General features: G+C 43.9%; 1 protein-coding gene across 2 annotated transcripts in view; it reads right to left on the reverse strand.

The window, feature by feature from the left end:
- Positions 1 to 2,694: 2,694 nt before the first annotated feature.
- Positions 2,695 to 21,409, reverse strand: part of zeb1b (zinc finger E-box binding homeobox 1b) — a 95,378-nt gene continuing 76,663 nt past the window's right edge. For both annotated transcript variants that reach the window (XM_041881017.2, XM_045221422.1), the window contains exons 3-9: positions 18,453 to 18,611; positions 15,418 to 15,620; positions 15,006 to 15,111; positions 14,071 to 14,519; positions 12,063 to 13,415; positions 5,555 to 5,735; positions 2,695 to 4,615 (exon numbers count right to left, since the gene is read on the reverse strand). In XM_041881017.2, coding sequence (XP_041736951.2) covers positions 3,666 to 4,615; positions 5,555 to 5,735; positions 12,063 to 13,415; positions 14,071 to 14,519; positions 15,006 to 15,111; positions 15,418 to 15,620; positions 18,453 to 18,611 — 3,401 coding nt within the window. In that variant the 3' untranslated portion in view covers positions 2,695 to 3,665. The remainder of the gene's footprint in view (positions 4,616 to 5,554; positions 5,736 to 12,062; positions 13,416 to 14,070; positions 14,520 to 15,005; positions 15,112 to 15,417; positions 15,621 to 18,452; positions 18,612 to 21,409) is intronic.

Here is a 21,409-nt window from a genome sequence, read left to right on the forward strand (position 1 = left end):
CACACCTGCTCTCAATTTTTTTTAACCATAGCAACCATAGAAACAGACATGGACTGTATCCCTTCTCCAGTCTCGAGATATAGAACAGTAACAGTAACAGACATGTTAGAGTATTGTATCATTTTCAGCTCCTCATCATACCATAGATTCCATTACTAATTAATGTTAAGGGTCGACCCTCCTTCTCCTTGCAGGAAACCTGAGCTAGATCAATAGGAATGACCTTAGGCTGGTCTGGGCAATGTTCAGGAGAGTGAACACAATGTTGAGATAGAAATGTATTGTGTAGAACAGACATGGTTATCTGACAGGTAGAAAAGGGGGATCATTTTGGCTCTGTTCATTACATTTCTATCTGCATGCAACGGTCTGAATGTTTCACCTCACTGAATAAGGGCTCTATTGAATCTGTATCGTGGAAGTTCAGCGTTACACCGTGATGGAGATTTAAAGGAAATGTTCCTGCGTTAGCGGAGACTGCATTCATGGTAAACGCTGCATATGTCTGCTCAACTGGAAATGCCCTTTATATTTCTATCGCACAATCTGCAACGCTTCAGCGTAGGGAATACTGATTGATCTCTTCAGGCTTCATAGCTTTTTTAAGTCCGGGATTCAATCCGAAACAGTGCTATAGCACGCTTGACATTTAAAGGTAATTTCCAATTGAGCCTACATTGTTACAGTAGGGGGTCGCAGTTCCGGAGCGACCCATTAGGTGTCATCCTCCGACAACCTTAGGCACCTCCTTACTCACAGTCTGGACTAATCATCATCCTATTGGTGTCACCTGTGTCTACCTGTTCACCTGTGTATTTATGCCCTGTGTGCCCTGTGTTCCCTTGCTCAGTTTTCTCTGCTAGTTTCTCTATGCTCAGCAGTACTAATCAGTTTCTGATCGGAGAAGTATGTACAGGTACTTGAGAAGTGTTCTCCCTGTTTCTTTATTATTTCAGTCATAGGTACTATTTCGTATTTTGGCTGTCAGCCTGTTTTTGGAGACTTATTTGCTCCACCTTTCTTTTTTAGTGTAAAGTCCGTTATTTTGTATCCTGGCTTCGGGACCACCTTTAAAGATCCTTGTTTCACCATCTCTGCCTACTGCCTACTGTCTATCCTGCACCACACCTGGGTCACACCTCACACCAACCCTTACATTACATCTGCAGCGTTTACCTTGAATACAATCTCTGCAAACTTTAAAGATGGAATCCGCAGTAGGGGAATCAGCGCCACTGTCCGCCCAACGGCCGTTGTTATTGCTTTTATTTTATTGACAAAGCAGAGCTGGGGAGTGTCGCGCATCGTTGTAAAAAAAAAATGCAGTACATATGCTGCTGTTCTATGGCGTGTGCAATAATGTCAGAGGTAAAAAAACACACAAAAAAACAGTGTTTGTTGTTTGCAGTAACTTCTTTGTTGTTGCAATATCGCAAACGGGCGTGGACGTTTCATCATTAAGGATTCCAGCTTTAAAAGCCGCATTGTCCACAAGTGCAATTGGATTGAATCCCGGCCTAAAGCTTTATTATGCAAGCAAATATAAGAAATGGATCACTAAACCAGGGGTGTGTAGTTGATGTATTTTATTGTGAGATGGGGAGTCATAAAAAAACAAAAGCAAAAACTATCACTATAAAAATGATCATGGATTAAAACGGACATATAAAACGAGGTTGTGGCCTTGACACAGTAAACATACAAAGTAACAAATTGGCACAAATAAAACAAAAAATGTCAATATTATTTTGGCTTGGCAAAAGGATAGATTCATGGTTAAGGATCTTCCTTCAATACAACAGCACACTCATGCTATTAGACATACAGTTAGTTCTCAAAGAGTTTCAGTAGCTTCATATTAAAGTGGGCAAAAGGTAAAAACTAACATGAGAATGAATGGATGCAGGAAAGTAACATGTTCCAATTTCAGGCTTGTGGGGTGTGTGACAACTTGAGATAGTAGTATATTTTATTTTACTTCAAAATGCCAGAGCTTTTTTTATGTTCCAGCTTTGTTGTAGTCATTTTACCTTTGAAATGATTTTCATACTAAAATATATTATTGTATTAATACAAACTACAATATTGTACACTACACTGTGTAATAAATAACCATAAAGAAATATAAAAAATAAGACACATAAATACAAAAGTTTTCTATAACTAAACAGATAACCCATATCATTGGGAATGGGAATAATACTGACACTGCTGAAAACATACAGTACACACATTTAACATATACAAAAAAACATCCAACAACAAAATAATACTGACAGTTAAAAAATAGTGTCTCAATAACCATTCTGGGATCATATTTGCCTACTTTTGTTACCTGAAGAGAGAGAGCATTTCACAAGTGTTAAACAAGTGCACTGGAACTGGACTGGGGAAAAGGATACATTTCAAGGCAGGGAATACTCCAAAATCATGTTTCATCGTCCCGTTACAACATGTACATTGTAAGTCCTTTTAGTCATTGATTGCTCTGATTATAAAAGAGGCAGATTTTTATCTCAAATATATAATAAATGATAATTCATGGTAATGCTATCTTCTATAACAGTACTAGTGGTAATGAGCCAAAATCAACAGTATATCAGCTGAACGAGTTGACATGTTTGAGCTGCTATCAAATCTGGGCCTTGAAACAACCTGACAACAGCTGTTAAGGAGAAACAGCTGTTAAGGAGAAACAGCAGTATGCAATGGCACTTTTGATATGCATCATGTATTATTTTTTTTGCATAAGGCTGGGAGTGGGAATAGGGTTCAGGGCTTAAGGGTGAAATGATCCCTACTTACTAGGCCTAGATCATGAATGTTTTTCTTTATTCTTCTGCATAATCTGATTCAGTAACGATGATAACAGATTTATTAAATGAACAAACGTACGAACAAAACATTTAAAACATTGTATCATTGCTGACATATGTACCTACTTCGATACTCCCCTTGACGTCTTCTTCTTCTATAAGGTAATAATCAACTACTGGAACATCATCATGGCTGAACCCTCATCACCTCACAATAGTTTTCATCTTTAAGGCTCACAATCCATATAAAACAAACAAAAGGTATGCTAACATTATCAGCTAACGTGCTGACGCTGTATACTGTAGGTCTAGTGCGATAATACTGAAGGGTAGACAACACAGAACTGTTATAGCCATAAGTAAACCAAGCCACTTGTAGTGCACAGGATCTTTTTTTCCTCCAACTTAATAAAATACTGTTTTTTTTTGTTCATTGGCAATAAAAAGGTATAGAAATCTCTCCCAACTGTACAGCTTTTTAAAGGTTACAATAAGAGTGATAACACTGATAAAAAGAAATGACCCAAGGTTTTAGTAATAAAACATTATCTAAAACGTGTCGGCTCTAGCTTACAAAGTCTGTATAATGCATTTTTTGTCTTTAAACTTTGTTTTTGATTTTTACAAATTCATTTTCTAACACTGAAAATTGTTTCTCCTTCTGTGGAAAAAGTCACTAGTATTTTTTCAGGCACACCTGGATTCATACACAGTAGTGAACTGAAATGCAGCGTCCGTCAGAGCAACCCAAACTTTAGCTCTCTTCTCTCCTCTACCCCAACGTCATGGGGAGAAAAAGGATCCTTGCATTTCATAGAGGAAGAAGCACAGGTCTGGTTCCTCCCTGTTTTATTTTGTATCTCCTTTCTCTCTGGTCGGTGTCTGGTTCTCGTCTTCTGAAACAGTGTTCCCGTTTGTTTCACCTTCATTCTCTTTCATGACCTCCCCTGATTCTTCCTTCTCCTCTGAGGTCACTCTTTCCTCTGTGTCCATCGTCTCCTCCTTCGCCTCCTCCTCAGCCTGCTCTGACTGCTCCTCCTCCACCTTCTTCTCAGCCTGCTCCTTCTCTCCTCCATGTTCCTCCTCTTTCTCACTGTTCTCCTGCACCTCTTTTTGCCTTGTATCTGCCTTTTCCCCCGTAACCTCCTCTTCCTCCTGCTCTTCCTTTACTTCAACCCCCACTATCCCCTCCCCTTCCTCTTCCTCCTCTTCACCCCCTACCACAACTCTCTTCACTCCATGCTCTTCCTCTTCCTCATTCTCCCCCCCCTCCTGAACAGTGTCTTCCCCCTCTCCCTCCCCCTCCTCCTCCTCTTCCTCCTCGTCCCCTCCCTCATCTCCTATCCGCACCACTTTTATATCATCCATATCCAGAACACTGTCCGGATCTCCCTCCACCGCCTCCCCTGCCGCTGTCTCCATGTCCTCCTCCTCGCTCTCCTCCTCGTCCTCCCTGGTGCTGCTCCCTCGCTCGTCAGAGTCCAGGTGGGAGGGAGGAGAGGAGGTGGGCCTGCTGTCTGACTGCTCCTGCTGCTCCCCTCCCAGGCCCAACCCAACGGGGCTCTCCATCTCCAGAACTTCCTCCTCTACACCTCCCTGACCTCCTTCCTGCACCTCCTTCTTGCAATAGGAGTAGCGGTGGTTCATGTGCTGGGAGTAAGAGCCTGAGTGAGAGAAGCGCTTGCCACACTTGTCGCACTGGTAGGGTTTCTCTCCGGAGTGGAGACGCATGTGTTCTATCAAGTGGTGCTTGTGTTTGAAGGCCTTCCTGCAGATGCCGCACTCGTGGGGTCTCTTGCCTGTAGCACGGGAGAAAATAAATATACAGTAAATAAAAAGATGCCTCAGACAAAAATTGATTAAACATTCAGGACAGGATTATTGTTGAGTGAAATCTTCTCCTTAAGAAATACTTGTCAAATTGTTGTAATTCCCCAGGCAGTTGTGCTTGTGAAACGGTTTTGATTATAGCGCCAAAGGTCGGTGAAACCTATATTATTTATCTTCACGTATCCATGGGAAATATCTTAAAACAACACAAAACAAAAGAGCAATCCGACCAGAAATGCTTCAGGGTTGAAGGCTGAACGTTACACCAACGAGAGGAACGGGTAGTTCCAGGCTAAGTGAAGTCACTTGGATGTAAAATGGCGATTCTACGCCAGGTATCAAAGTCATAAAGACAGAACTCCGAGTGGGTTGACCTGTGCTTGGCCACAACACTACCCATGTTCTCATGTAAAATTACTAACAGAGCTCTTTTGCAACATCCCTCTAACATTTCATATGGGAAGGTAATGTGGTTGGCAGGGGGAGCTTGGCAGAAAGCAATTCCCAGGCCTTACAGCGTGTGTGTGTTTGAGTGAGTCTGTGTATGTGTTTGTGTGTGTATTGGATAATAGCTACCCAATATTGTGTGTATGTGTATTGGAGGTGTCCTCCACCCTTCTGCAATATATAATAGTAATAACAACACTGCAGTCAGTCAGTGTGTGATTTCTGAAATTACCCCCTTCAGTTTCACTTTGCCTCATGTTTCCCTGAGGTCTCTCTGGGGAGGTGCAGTAAGGCTGATAATCAGTAGGTACGAAATGTAAGAAAACAGTTTGAAATGGGGAGGTACTATCTAAACTTAACCAATAACAAACACTCACTTTCATTTTCAGTTGCAAAGTGATTCGCTAGGTTGCACCCTAATGAACATGACCCAGGTTTGATTGATCTAGTCCCCGACATACCTGTGTGTTCGTATTTATGTCGGAGCAGAGAGCTGCTCTTCTGGAAGATCTTGTCACACAGGTCGCAGGCGTACATCCCACTCTCCGTCTTCCTCATTTTCTTCCTGGAAGGGGTGGAGTCTGAGTCATTCTGCTCCTCTATGGTAGACACGCCCTCTGAGCTGGTGTCCTGACGCTCCTCCTGAACAAGAAATATAAATACAGTACCAGTCAAAAGTTTGGACACTCCTACTCATTCAAGGGTTTTTCTTTATTTTTACTATTTTCTACATTGTAGAATAATAGTGAAGACATAAAAACTATGAAATAACACATATGGAATCATGTAGTAACCAAAAAAGTGTTAAACAAATCAAAATAACCAAGAAGCTTGATCTTGACATCTAGACACTTAGCTAGCAAGTTAGCAAACCAAATGCATAGCTTGTCCTGAGCTGGATATAATTTATTTGACACATCTTAGATTTCTTATAGTTATACTTCTAATTACAGTATAAGCAGACACGTAGCACACACCCCCGCAGCCCTTATACACTACCAGTCAAAGGTTTGGACACACCTACTCATTCAAGGGTTTATCATTATTTTTACTATTTTCTACATTGTAGAATAATAGTGAAGACATCAAAACTATGAAATAACACATATGGAATCATGTAGTAACCAAAAAAGTGTTAAATCAAAATATATTTTAGATTCTTCAAAGTAGCCACCCTTTGCCTTGATGACAGCTTTGCACACTCCTGGCATTCTCTCAATCAGCTTCACCTGGAATGCTTTTCCAACAGTCTTGAAGGAGTTCCCACATATGCTGAGCACTTGTTGGGTGCTTTTCCATCACTCTGCCGTCCGACTCATCCCAAACCATCTCAATTGGGTTGAGGTCGGGGGGATTGTGAAGGCCAGGTCATCTGATGCAGCACTCAATCACTCTCCTTCTTGGTAAAATAGCTCTTACACAGCCTGGAGGTGTGTTGGGTCATTGTCTTGTTGAAAAACAAATAGTCCTACTAAGCCCAAACCAGATGGGATGGCGTATCGCTGCAGAATGCTGTGGTAGCCGTGCTGGTTAAGCACCCCCACACCATAACATCTCCTCCTCCATGCTTTACGGTGGGGAAATACACATGCGGAGATCATCCGTTCACCCACACCACGTCTCACAAAACCACGGCGGTTGGAACCAAAAATCTTGCTCATGTTTCTTGGCCCAAGCAGGTCTCTTCTTCTTTTTGGTGTCCTTTAGTAGTGGTTTATTTGCAGCAATTCGACCATGAAGGCCTGATTCACACAGTCCCCTCTGAACAGTTGATGTTGAGATATGTCTGTGACTTGAACTTTTCTGAGGCTGGTAACTCTAATGAACTTATCCTCTGCAGCAGAGGTAACTCTGGGTCTTCCATTCCTGTGGCGGTCCTCATGAGAGCCAGTTTCATCATAGCACTTGGTGGTTTTTGCGACTGCACTTGAAAAAACTTTCAAAGTTCTTGAAATTTTACCTATTGACTGACCTTCATGTCTTAAAGTAATGATGTCATTTATCTTTGCTTATTTGAGCTGTTCTTGCAATAATATGGACTTGGTCTTTTACCAAATAGGGCTATCTTCTGTATACCCCCCAACCTTGTCACAACACAACGTATTGGTTCAAATGCATTAAGTAGAAAATAAATTCCACAAATTAACTTTTAAGAAGGCACACCTGTTAATTGAAATGTGTTCCAGGTGACTACCTCATGAAGCTGGTTGAGAGAATGCCAAGAGTGTGCAAAGCTGTCGTCAAGGCAAAGGGTGGCTATTTGAAGAATCTAAAATATAAAATATAAATCTAAAATATATTTTGATTTGTTTAACACTTTATTGGTTACTACATGATTCCATATGTGTTATTTCATAGTTTCGATGTCTTCACTATTTTTCTACAAGAAAAACCCTTGAATGAGTAGGTGTGTCCAAACTTTTGACTGGTAGTGTACATGTGATTATAAACTCAGTGGCCAGTTTATTAGGTACACCATCCCATTCACGAAAATGGTTCGCTCCTACAGACAGTGAGTCATGTGGCTGTGGCTTACTATATAAAGCAGGCAGACAGGCATTCAGTTACTCTTTGATTGAACATTAGAATGGGCAAAACGAGTGACCTAAGCAACTTTGAGCATGGTATGATTGTCAGTGCCAGGCGCCGATTCCAGTATGTCACAACCGGCTCACCTCCTGGGCTTACCACGCACGACAGTGTCTAGGGTTACCGAGAATGATGCGACAAACCAAAAACCTCCAGTCAGCGGCAGTCCTGTGGGAAAAAACAGCTCATTGATGAGAGGTCGAAGGAGAATGCCAAGAATCATGCAAGCTAACAGGCTGGCCACAAACAGGCGAATAACGGCACAGTAAAACAGTCGTGTGCAGAACGGCATCTCGGAACGCAAAACCCGTCGGTCCTTGTCATGGATGGGCTATTGCAGCAGACGACCACACCGGGTTCCGGTCTTATCAGCTAAAAACAAGAAGAAGCGGCTCAAGTGGGCACGCGATCACCAACACTGGACAATTGAGGTGTGGAAAAACATTGCCTGGTCGGACGACTCCCGGTTCCTGATGCGTCATGCTAAAGGCAGAGTAAGGATTTGGTGTAAGCAGCATGAGTCCATGGCCCCATCCTGCCTGGTGTCAACGGTACAAGCTGGTGACGGTTTTGTAATGGTGTGGGGAATGTTTTCCTGGCACACATTAGGTCCCTTGATACCAATTAAGAATCCATGTCCTGAAGAATTCAGGCTGTTCTGGAGGCAAAGGCGGTCCGACCCGGTACTAGATTGGTGTACCTAATAAACTGTGTGTATGTTATATAATGTATTAGAAAGACATAATCATGTGATTATTATAACACTCTGAGCTGATGTCCTGCCTCTCCTCCTGGGGATAGAAAGGAATAACATAAATATGTAATTTGTGTGGATATACAGTTGAAGTTGGAAGTTTACATACACCTTAGCCAAATATATTTAAACTCAGTTTTTCACAATTCCTGACATTTAATCCTAGTAAAAATTCCCTGTCTTAGGTCAGTTAGGATCACCACTTCATTTTAAGAATGTGAAATGTCAGAATAATAGTAGAGAGACTGATTTATTTCAGCTTCTATTTCTTTCATCACATTCCCAGTGGGTCAGAAGTTTACATACACTCAATTAGTATTTGGTAGCATTGGCTTTAAATTGTTTAACTTGGGTCAAACGTTTCAGGTAGCCTTCCAAAAGCTTCCCACAATAAGTTGGGTGAATTGTGGCCCATTCGTCCTGACAGAGCTGGTGTGTCTGAGTCAGGTTTGTAGGCCTCCTTGCTCGCACACACTTTTTCAGTTCTGCCCACAAATGTTCTATAGGATAGAGGTCAGGGCTTTGTGATGGCCACTCCAATACCTTGACTTTGTTGTTCTTAAGCCATTTTGCCACAACTTTGGAAGTATGCTTGGGATCATTGTCCATTTGGAAGACCCATTTGCGACCAAGCTTTAACTTCCTGACTGATGTCTTGAGATGTTGCTTCAATATATCCACATAATTGTCCTTCCTCATGATGCCATCTATTTTGTGAAGTGCACCAGTCCCTCCTGCAGCAAAGCACCCCCATAGCATGATGCTGCCACCCCAGTGCTTTCCCCTTTTTCCTCCAAACATAACGATGGTCATTATGGCCAAACAGTTCTATTTTTGTTTCATCAGACCAGAGGACATTTCTCCAAAAAGTACGATCTTTGTCCCTATGTGCAGTTGCAAACCGTAGTCTGGCTTTTTTATGGTGCTTTTGGAGCAGTGGCTTCTTCCTTGCTGAACGGCCTTTCAGGTTATGTCGATATAGGACTCTTTTTACTGTGGATATAGATACTTTTGTACCTGTTTCCTCCAGCATCTTCACAAGGTCCTTTGCTGTTGTTCTGGGATTGATTTGCACTTTTCGCACCAAATTACGTTCATCTCTAGGAGACAGAACGCGTCTCCTTCCTGAGCGGTATGACGGCTGTGTGGTCCCATGGTGTTTATACTTGTGTACTATTGTTTGTACAGATGAATGTGGTACCTTCAGGCATTTGGAAATTGCTCCCAAGGATGAACCAGACTTGTGGAGGTCTACAATATTTTTTCGGAGGTCTTGGCTGATTTCTTTTGATTTTCCCATGATGTCAAGCAAAGAGGCACTGAGTTTGAAGGTAGTTCTTGAAATACATCCACAGGTACACCTCCAATTGTCTAAAATGATGTCAATTAGCCTATCAGAAGCTTCTAAAGCCATGACATCATTTTATGGAATTTTCCGAGCTGTTTAAAGGCACAGTCAACTTAGTGTATGTAAACTTCTGACCCACTGGAATTTTGATACAGTGAATTATAAGTCAAATAATCTGTCTGTAAACAATTGTTGGAAAAATTACTTGTGTCATGCACAAAGTAGATGTCCTAAACGACTTGCCAAAACTATAGTTTGTTAACAAGAAATGTGTGGAGTGGTTGAAAAACGAGTTTTAATGACTCCAACCTTCCGACTTCAACTGTATGTATTAAAATGTCTACTGTTTTTAAGTATCAATTGTAACAGTAGTACAGTAATACAGTTATGAAGAAGCCTGGAGAAGTAGTATCATTGTCTGATTAAAACAGCAAACAAAATGTGCAGGACAATAATACAAAACAGGTGATATGGAGCTGGAAGCGATTTAGAACTGATTTAGTGGAAGTGGTTCATTGGTGTGTCTTTCTGTTTCCCAAGAAAAATAGAGTATCAGGAAGGGATGGTGTACTGTAGGTAGGCTGACTAATACCACTTCCTGTCTATGGCTCTCAGGGAACCATAACCTCGCCATAACAATTTCACAGTTACTCTTTTATTGGCTGAGTGAAAAATACCATCACGATGACATCATCCCATCTTGGAGTGTTGGCCTTGAAAACCAGTCATCACCCTCATCATGACTCATCAATGGTGAGTAAAAACCCTTCATGAGCATATGGCTGAGTCGCAAATGGCACGGCATCCTATTCCCTTTTGACAGCTCTGATCAAAAGTAGTGCACTATATAGGGAATAAGGTGCCATTTGGGACGAGTATTCAGCAATGAGACACAGAGAGAGAGAGGAAGTGCGGCAGGCACCAGCATCATTAAGGAACTGATATATAATAGCTTTATGTACAGTTAGGGGTTTTAACAAGGCATGCTCTATGCCAATCCATTTAATAGTAAAGCATAATACAACAACAATAAATCAATGGTGAGACAGGAGGCTGGGCGTTTAAACAGATTCCTACAGATCAATATGTCTCTACAGTAAGTGCTGCCTCATGTCTTCTGGCTGGATGACAGCAGCAGCAGCTCAGTGCTGTGCTCGGGGAGTGATGGCTCTCACACATCTATCCATCATTATGGATTAATTACGTGTCCTGGCTCTGACTTCACCACTGAATTAGAGTTTGCTGGCAGAATTCTGCACTTTCTGTATAATGTAGAGTAATGTATTAGGCCATTTTCCTCTGTTGTATAGCATTGTCAAAACATTTTGACACTAATACTTTGTCATTTCACATTTTGAAATGTTTGGCAGTATACTCTAGCACGAATACCCATTTAATATCCTTCTACTATTTATCCCTACATCCCTGAGAGAGAAGGGAAGAGAGAGAGAGAGAGCATGAGAGAGAGAATGATCGAGAAGAGAGGAGAGCTAGGGCTTCTCACTAGAGTCCTGTCCACCTTTCCCCCTCTCCTCCTCCTCCCAGCGCTGAAACAAAACAGTTCATCACAGGAGACACAGACGGCGGTGCCAAAATACCACCACCTCCACCCAGAGCTACAGGAGAGAAACTCATTCAGCTGGGAGAGTTCCCAGCTCAATAGATGGAGCTTAACCTTCTCAGTATGGCTGAGCTGCAGTGGAACAGAGCCAAGAGAATTGAAGCACTAAAGGGGCAATAGACTGACTCCTAAGTGTTGAGGAAGGGAGCTGTCCTGGGCCTTGTTGTTTCACTCAAAACAAATAAGACACGGGTAGAATGAAAAATAGGAGGAATGATTACACCTCAGAACTTCCCATTCTTCCAGCACCTCCTCCCTCACTAAACCTGAGCGAAGTTAGTCATTGAGTAACAAGCAGCAACATACCAGAGGAGAGACTTAAGCAAGAAAACATGATTCTCAGTAATGCACCTGCAATACCGATCATGCTAGACTGTTTCCATGTAACATGCTAATTTTCTCTAACCGGCATACACATTCAAACACACATAGTTAAGGCCATACACACACACACAACAGATGCTTTCCTTGCAACTGACTGAATAAGAGCATCTGTTATGTAAATGACCAAAATGTAACGTAAATGTAAACTGCTGCTTTCTCTTTAGGGTTCTAAGCTGGGTTACTGTAAAGCACTTTGTGACTGCTGCTGTGAAAAAGGGCTATATAAATACATTTCAATGATTGATTGATTGATTGATCGACTGATTAACAAACCTTGATGCCGTTGATCTGCAGTGTGGTCTTCTCCTGTGTCTCTGTCCCTGCAGGGCTGCTGGCTGTAGCTGTAGTGGTATAGGTGTAGGCCAACTGCGGGATGAGAATAGTCTGGTTGTTATTGGTGGTGAGTGCTCGGAGGCAGGGCACGCCCGCGCTGCCCTGATCAGTGATGGCATAGATGGTCCCGCTGGGCAGCTGAGTGGTCATGATGCTGATGGGGTTGGCACTTTTTGGGCTGGCGGTGTACAAGGACACGGGTTGGCTAGTCACTTGGTGGCCGGCAGAGAGCGGAAGTTCTTTCTTGGTTGTGCAAGTCTTCGTCAAGTTCAGGGGTTTGTCCTGATGGGAGTAAACAGTGGCTTGGTAAGAGGTCTCCTCTCGGGTGGGCTTTGGTAGCGACAGGTCCAGGGGGCCCTCAGTGCTGTCTGAAGAGGATGGTTTGGTTGGGACGTGCCCCCCAGTGGTCAGGTTTAGTGGTGTGGGGGAGGCCGGGGAGCGCCCAGAGCCATTAACCTCAGCCGGAGTGGCCTCAGCTGGGCTGGACTGCATCAGGGTGGGGCCCTCTGTGTCCTGCTCTGATCTTAGTTTAGGGGACACAACTATGGCCCCATCACACTCAGACAAGGGCCCTTCTTCCTCAGACGGAGGTGTCGGGGCCCCTAGTGAGACCTGACCGCTCTGCATCTTGTCAAACCACTTCTTGACTACGTCGGCAGGCAGGCTGACTGAGTCGGAGATCTTGCTGAGCTCCTCCTTGGTGGGCTCAACGTTTAAGGTGAAGTAGGCCTTGAGGAGAGACAGAAGGTTCTTGGGCTGGCCCCCGAACCCCTCGGACAATAACGAATCGATGGCAGACTCTGATTTGTCCCCATTGATCCTGAGGCCTGAGGCTTTCTTACAGTGCTTGAGTGTGTGGAGCGCGTCCAGACCGTCGGGGCAGTCGTTACAGAGCAGACAGGTCTTAGTAGTGTCCTCTTCCATCTTCTCCTCTTTGCTCCTGGGGGGCCTGCTAACTGTCAGGTCCTCTGGGAGTTTCTGCTGGGTCTTGCTGCAGGGCTCCGTGGCGGCCTGGGCCTGGCCTGGTGTTGTAGCCAGGGTCTGGGGCTCCTTTTTCAGGTTCTGGGCAGTGAGCTGGGTCTGGGTCTGGAGCTGGGCCTGGGTCTGGGTCTGGCTGGGGTCCAGGCTGTAGTTGATGATGATTTTGGTGGCGTTGCCATCCTGACCCATGATGGGCAGACTGATGGCTGAGATGAGCTGCTGGTGAGGAACGCCTGTCGCCCCCATGCCGGTCCCCGCTGCCTTGGCGTTGTTCTGCAACATCTGTCTGATCATGTTACCGTCCACCGCCACCTTCAAAATGAAGATGATAATGGTTTGTTCATTGTTTAACAAATCATTGTACAAATAGCAACAACAAGCTCATTACAAGTATTTAATTAATTGTAAGTTGTATTGTTATTCTGGTGTTTTATTAGGATCCCCATTAGCTGTTGCAAAAGCAGCAGCTACTCTTCCTGGAGTCCACACAAAACATGAAACATGACATAATACAGAACATTAATAGACACGAACAGCTCAAGGACAGAACTACATCAATTTAAAAAAAGGCACACATAGCCTACATATGAATACATATCTAGATAAAATAGGGGAGAGGCGTTGTGCCGTGAGGTGTTGCTGTTTTTTTAAACCAGGTTTTCTGTTCATTTGAGATATATGAGATGGAACGGAGTTCTATCCGATAATGTCTCTATATAATACTGTACACTTTCTTGAATTTGTTCTAGATTTGGGGACTGTGAAAAGACCCCTGGTGGCATATCTGGTGGGGTGTGTGTGTCAGGGCTGTGTGTAAGTTGACTATGCAAACAATTTGGCATTTTCAACACATTCATGTTTCTTATAAAATGTCTCTCCTGCAGTCAGTCTCTCCTGTACTTAAATTACAAATAAATTATTAAATTAGGAGTACTATTTCTAGTCCTATTACAAATTTACAAATCACCTTCAAGACGTTCTGTAGGTCTGCCAGGTTGATGCTGATGGGAGAGACCAGACCCATGGTGGGGAGCATCACCGCATGCACCGTGCCCTGCAGGGGGGCAGCCGCACCCCCGTTGAACACCCCTCCTCCATGACCGTTCACTCCTGTCGCCCCCGCTGCTGGAGACACTACCATGGGCTTGTACTCGTAGTCCATTGGCTCGCTCTTGATCTGGTTGAGGGGTAGTTGTTCTTGCAAGGGTTTGTCCCGGATCTGGGTGCGTGTTGTGGTGGAGGAGGGCGAGGCGGGCATGGCTGGGGATGAGCACTGGGAGGTCTTGGCGCCGGGCCGGGGGCGGCCGTTGACTGCTGAGATCACACCGATGCACTTCTTACTGCTAATGTGGGAGCTGTAGGAGCCCGAGTGGGAGAAACGCTTCTTACAGTTGGAGCACTCGTATGGCTTCTCTCCTGTAGGGACAGACACAGAACCATACACACACACACACACACACACACACACACACACACACATACACACACACGCAAGACCTCCATTAGGAGCAGAAATGAATTAATAAACCTCCCAGGGAAAAAGGGTCTAATGCATTTCAAAAATGCTTAAACGCTGAGGTAATAGCACCATTGGGAAATACTCTTTAATTGTTGGCCGGCGTGCCAACACAAACACAATTATGTCACATTAGGACAGAGCACAATGAAACTCAATCAAGGACACATAAATACACAGAGTTACTAAACATAAATATTTGTTTGATGGAAACAGAAACATCTGGGCGGATGGCGTGGCGAATAGAAACTAACTTCTATAATTACCCCAACCCTTTTTCCACATTAAAGAATACACATACACAAACACACAAACAAACACAAACACAAACACACACACACACACACACACACAGGGCTGCCATGGTGACTGAGGGGTCCACTCACCGCTGTGGATGCGTAGGTGCTCCTTCAGGTGGTGCTTGTACTTAAATGCTTTTTCACATTCAGTGCACTTGAATTTTCGGTTGCCCCCCGACTGCGTCACATGCCTCTGTCAGACGAAGGAAGAGAGTGGGGAGGGGATGGTCAGTCACACATAAATTCATTTTGTACTAGTAAACATTTATTCAAGAGTAATATTAGATAATGGCCCCCAAAAATCCAATCCTAGGATATGAAATGGTCAAAATTAAGCTATGAGGGAATACGCCTACTTTCCCACTTCCTGTGTTTTGGACACAAAGTTCACATCACATTATCTACATAACCTTCATACACTACACAGTGCTGCACGTAGTAGTTGACAAACAGCAGATATTTTTGTGTATCTATCTAGTGTTATGTTATGGATAGGTACCTGGTCTCTGCTAGCTTTGTGGGCTGTCATGTGTCTCTCCAGCTGAGTGCGGTAGGCGAAGGTGTAGCTGCACTGGGAGCAGCTGAAGTTGTCCTCGCTCTTCTCGTGGCGCAGCTTGATGTGCTCCTTCAGGGATGTGTAGCGCTTGTAGCCACGGGCACAGTAGGGACAGGTGAGGAGCTGGGAGAATGCATCCGGAGTGCCTGGTGGGGGGGAGGAGAGAGAGCGAGAGGAAGGGAGCACGTGAGTGAGCGTGTGTGTGTGTGTGTGTGTGTGTGTGTGAGTGAAAGACAGGGGGTAGTGTGTGTGTGTGCGCGCTTGTGTGTGTGTGTGTGTAGTATGGAAAGGGGGCTAATCTGTAGAGTAATCAGAGGGTCAATAGATAGTAAGGGTTATTTGATGTGGATGATTGATAGACACAGGAGCTCTGGACTGTTGTTTTACCTATTTCACCAGGTACTGAGCGATCCTCTATTAAGACTCACAGTTTCCACACTAACTACATGACAGATGCAATATACTCTTACTTGCATTCAATAGAGCTGGATAGATACTGTTGGTTATTCATTAATAACATAACAGGTGTTGTAAATGTGCAATCAACGGCACTAGTATACATGAGAAACATTAGTAAAATATTGGAATTCTAAGCCTACAGTGGGGAGAAAGAGTATTTGATACACTGCCGATTTTGCAGGTTTTCCTACTTACAAAGCATGTAGAGGTCTGTAATTTTGATCATAGGTACACTTCAACTGTGAAAGACGGAATCTAAAAATCCAGAAAATCACATTGTATGATTTTTAAGTAATTAATTTGCATTTTATTGCATGACATAAGTATTTGATCACCTACCAACCAGTAAGAATTCCGGCTCTCACAGACCTGTTAGTTTTTCTTTAAGAAGCCCTCCTGTTCTCCACTCATTACCTGTATTAACTGCACCTGTTTGAACTCGTTACCTGTATAAAATACACCTGTCCACACACTCAATCAAACAGACTCCAACCTCTCCACAATGGCCAAGACCAGAGAGCTGTGTAAGGACATCAGGGATAAAATTGTAGACCTGCACAAGGCTGGGATGGGCTACAGGACAATAGGCAAGCAGCTTGTTGAGAAGGCAACAACTGTTGGCGCAATTATTAGAAAATGGAAGAAGTTCAAGATGACGGTCAATCACCCTCGGTCTGGGGCTCCATGCAAGATCTCACCTCGTGGGGCATCAATATTCATGAGGAAGGTGAGGGATCAGCCCAGAACTACACGGCAGGACCTGGTCAATGACCTGAAGAGAGCTGGGACCACAGTCTCAAAGAAAATCATTAGTAACACACTACGCCGTCATGGATTAAAATCCTGCAGCGCACGCAAGGTCCCCCTGTTCAAGCCAGCGCATGTCCAGGCCCGTCTGAAGTTTGCCAATGACCATCTGGATGATCCAGAGGAGGAATGCGAGAAGGTCATGTGGTCTGATGAGACAAAAATAGAGATTTTTGGTCTAAACTCCACTCGCCGTGTTTGGAGGAAGAAGAAGGATGAGTACAACCCCAAGAACACCATCCCAACCGTGAAGCATGGAGGTGGAAACATAATTCTTTGGGGATGCTTTTCTGCAAAGTGGACACCGTATTGAGGGGAGGATGGATGGGGCCATGTATCGCGAGATCTTGGCCAACAACCTCCTTCCCTCAGTAAGAGCATTGAAGATGGGTCGTGGCTGGGTCTTCCAGCATGACAACGACCCGAAACACACAGCCAGGGCAACTAAGGAGTGGCACCGTAAGAAGCATCTCAAGGTCCTGGAGTGGCCTAGCCAGTCTCCAGACCTGAACCCATTAGAAAATCTTTGGAGGGAGCTGAAAGTCTGTATTGCCCAGCGACAGCCCCGAAACCTGAAGGATCTGGAGAAGGTCTGTATGGAGGAGTTGGCCAAAATCCCTGCTGCAGTGTGTGCAAACCTGGTCAAGACCTACAGGAAACGTATGATCTCTGTAATTGCAAACAAAGGTTTCTGTACCAAATATTAAGTTCTGCTTTTCTGATGTATCAAATACTTATGTCATGCAATAATATGCAAATGAATTACTTAAAAATCATACAATGTGATTTTCTGGATTTTTGTTTTAGATTCCGTCTCTCACAGTTGAAGTGTACATATGATAAAAATTACAGACCTCTACATGCTTTGTAAGTAGGAAAACCTGCAAAATCGGCAGTGTATCAAATACTTGTTCTCCCCACTGTATATCTTTCAACAACAACAAAAAACACCCACTGGTTTCAAATGAAAGCCCAGACATTCAATAAAAGCCTGCTGGAAACACAGTAGAACATGGTGAGGAGACATAATGCAAACCTAGCTCCAGTTCCCCAGGGTTGTTTTCTGCTCCAGTGGGTCCCACACAGGTAAAGTATTACCTGTTAACAGGTGATGTATTAAGCCTCCCTCCTGACCACACATTATGTCTCGCACGCACGCACGCACGCACGCACACACACACACACACACACACACACACACATTTTCACCCAGGTACTAGTGAATCATCACTGACACAGATGTGAGACATTTGCTCAGGTGTTGCTGTTTGCTGTTTTCAAACGCTCTGGGGTTGACAGGTAACAGCCAAAAGCCCTTAGGCCATAAAAGCCCAGTGTGTGTCCATTCACAGCTCTATGTGTGTGCGTACGTGCGCGTGTGTGTTAATGTGGGGGGAGTTAACACCTTTAGAGGGAGAGACGGAAGCCAGAACAACAAATCAAGGTGTTGCCTGGCGGCATAACACCTGTAGGGGATGGGGGGGTGTCAAGGTACAAAGTATTTTTTGTGGGCTGTGTGCTATCCCTGCTCTGCGCTGAGCTTGACTCAGTGAGTGGAATCTATGGCCAATCAGTGACACTATTTAATGAAAACTGGTACTTTGATCCTGTACTAAGCAGACGACCGATGGTTTGAGGTATGTGTGTGTATGTTGTGTGTGTGTTTGTGTGTGAGAAAGGTCTGCAGGTGAGGTGTGTGTGTGTCTTTGTACCATTCTCGTCATGTCCGCTGGCCTCAGGAGTCCCCTGTCGTGGCTCGTCCTCAGGGGCTTCTGGGTAAATGATGGTCGTGTCTCCCTGCTGCAGTATCTCCTCCACCAGAGCATCTGTACTGCCGTCATCCTCCCCATCAGAACCACACTCCTCCCTCACTGAAACACAGGGACATGCAACTATTTAGAACATGAGAAAAGGACATCAAAGATCCTCTCCATTGTTATAAAACATCACCATTGTAATACATAATCTTATCATGTTACTTCTCTTTAACAAATAGGATGCTTAATTATAACTGTGACCTCCACCTAGGTGAGTTAGTACATCTAATGTATCCCCAGAATCAACAAATCCCCATCCAATAGACTTCACAAACATAAAAGCCTCTCTGCCTCCTCAAACCCTAGGCCTAGATCAACCTCTCTGGATAACAAAGAACAACCTGGCCATTGTGGGGACTAATATCCTAATACCCCAGTAAATGAGATCCGTTATCAGGGAGCATATTCTCTCCTCCACATCACATTAGCTGCCGTTCCTCCACTAATGAGGGCTAATTAAGGAGCTAACTAAGGCTGTAGGAAACAGCGTAACCCGAGGACACATTTAGGAAGTGGAATGCTTCCGTCTCTCTGCTCGGCTTGGCTTCCTGAAGCACGTACACAACAGGGTATAGTGTGTCAGCAGTTAAAACAATAAAGAAATACACCTAGTTATTATCATTATTACTAACCCTTATTTTACCAGGTAGGTTGACAGAGTAAGAACACATTCTCTTTTACAGGAATTGAGAAAGGATGATGATAAAACACCTATCGACAATGTTTACCTCCCTAAAGACAGACAACTTGTATTTACTGAGCAGATGTTTCAGGCTGGGGGAATTTAATTATCCTGTTAGTTTCTTTAGTGTTGAGGTTTTTCTGTGTGTGTAAAGGGCTGTGACAGTAAGATCCAGCTGTGTGTTGCTGTGTCAGAGGGGAGCTTGTACGCTCAGTGACTCAGGCAGGCAGGCCCAGTAAATTCCAACAGCCCTCCTACTTAACAGGGCCCAGCCCTTGGCTGGCTCTCTCCTGGCTCACTCCTAGCTCTCTCCTGTGCACTTTAACAGCGATGAGACAAGGTGAAAAATGGACGGTTCCACTACACGGAACACACAGAACACACATCCCCACGCCAACACACACACAGTTACTGGTTACCATGGTTATTAAACACTTTTAGCCGAACCATCTACATCCCACTGCCTCACAGTGAAAGTGAGTGTGAAATAGAGAGAGTGAAAAAAAGAGAGTGGCACAGAGAGAGACACAGAGAGATCTAATCACCAGGTGCTGAGAAAGTCTGACTGCAGAATTATATCCATCCTCACTATAGGATGGAAGGGGGAGAAACAGATGAGTGCCTCCTAACCCTCACATTAAGCCACAGCATTACTTCCCATGACCTCAGTGGATCCCTCCCTCTATCGCTCTCTCTCTCAACCATTCAGAAACGTCTTAACAGTTTTTCACCATTGAGCTAGATTTGTACGATTTTCTTTTTCTTGCAGTTCCACTTTCTTTTAATAACGTTAAGCAGCTAAATAACAACCTGTTTCAACAGTCACACACGTTGCTGTTTTCTGTATCTACATTCCACTAGTTACCTGATCCCTGCCTCACTCCGGGTCTCAGAACGATGTAACAGCCTACATCTCCAACAAACCTACCCCGGGAGACTGAATGTAGAGTGTGTGTGTGAGATAGGGTTGCTCTGGCGGTCGGTGCTGAGGTGTTACAGGTCTGTGGTTGTTACGGCCCCATTCACCATCTCTCTCAGACCTCTGCTACAGTAAATAAGAGCTGAAGGCCACAAGGGTCAAAGCCAGTCAGGCAGTCTATGAAAAGTCTGTTTATCAGCCTGTTTCACCATGGCCAAACATGACACATGGACATGAACTCACTGAAGCAGGAGTGGAAAACCTGGACAGGTTCTGGAGTTAACTGACTAGACCCTAAAGAAGATTCATAAAAAAACAAATGTTGTAATAGTCTGAGTCGGTATAAAAATTGCCCCACCGCGGGGGAGTTCTCATATACCGCCAGCAAATAAAGCCTCCATTTACATGTTGCTTATGAGTGCCTTTCACACTACTTTTGGATTATAATTGGATTGTAAGGCTCGTATGAATGTCCTGCTTAATATAATGCTTGTGTCATCAACTGCATTATACTTAAAAAACACTTAAATTTCAACCAGTAAAAATGTCCTTCGACTAACTTTGCTACAGCCTATGTCAATGAGCATTAGCATTTTAGCTAACAACTACTGCATCCAAAATAGGTATTTTGCCCCCAAAAAATTGCAACCAAATATAATCTTAGCGACATTGTAAGCGTATGAGAACCCAAAAAAGCATATGAGAACCCTAAGCGTATGTTTAGAAGTAATAACTACGTAAATCTATGCTATGCTGTATGGGTGCAGATCGGGAATGGCAATTGTTTTCCCCAATGGTGGCCGCTGTTCAGGGACTACTTGTTTATGACGTGAATAGCGACTATACATACTGTTAAACAGCCTTGATCCTTGATATAAAAACCCTCTTTCCTTGTTGTGCTTAAATAAAGAGTTAAATCCTAGCTTACGCTAGAAGGCCAGAATCATCAGACCACCCACCCACACACTATCTCTGTAACCTGATACAGAGGTGTCCCATGAGCCTAACTATACAAGACCACATCAGCATTTCCTGTCCTGGGTGAGCTGGACTCACCTTTGACCCCTACTTCCTGTGGCCGTGCATCCTGCCCCTACTAGGTGTCCTCTATCGGGGAAGGAGAGGGGGAGCCAACATGTCTCTGAGATAAGCAGTTGCACAACAGAGAGTGAGTGATAGATCCAGTCTGTTAAAATAATCTTGAAACAACAGGATGCAAGCCAGTGGGATCTGGGATGAATGTGAGGTATA

Source organism: Coregonus clupeaformis, chromosome 7, assembly GCF_020615455.1.
Source record: "Coregonus clupeaformis isolate EN_2021a chromosome 7, ASM2061545v1, whole genome shotgun sequence".
Taxonomy (NCBI): Eukaryota; Metazoa; Chordata; class Actinopteri; order Salmoniformes; family Salmonidae; genus Coregonus; species Coregonus clupeaformis.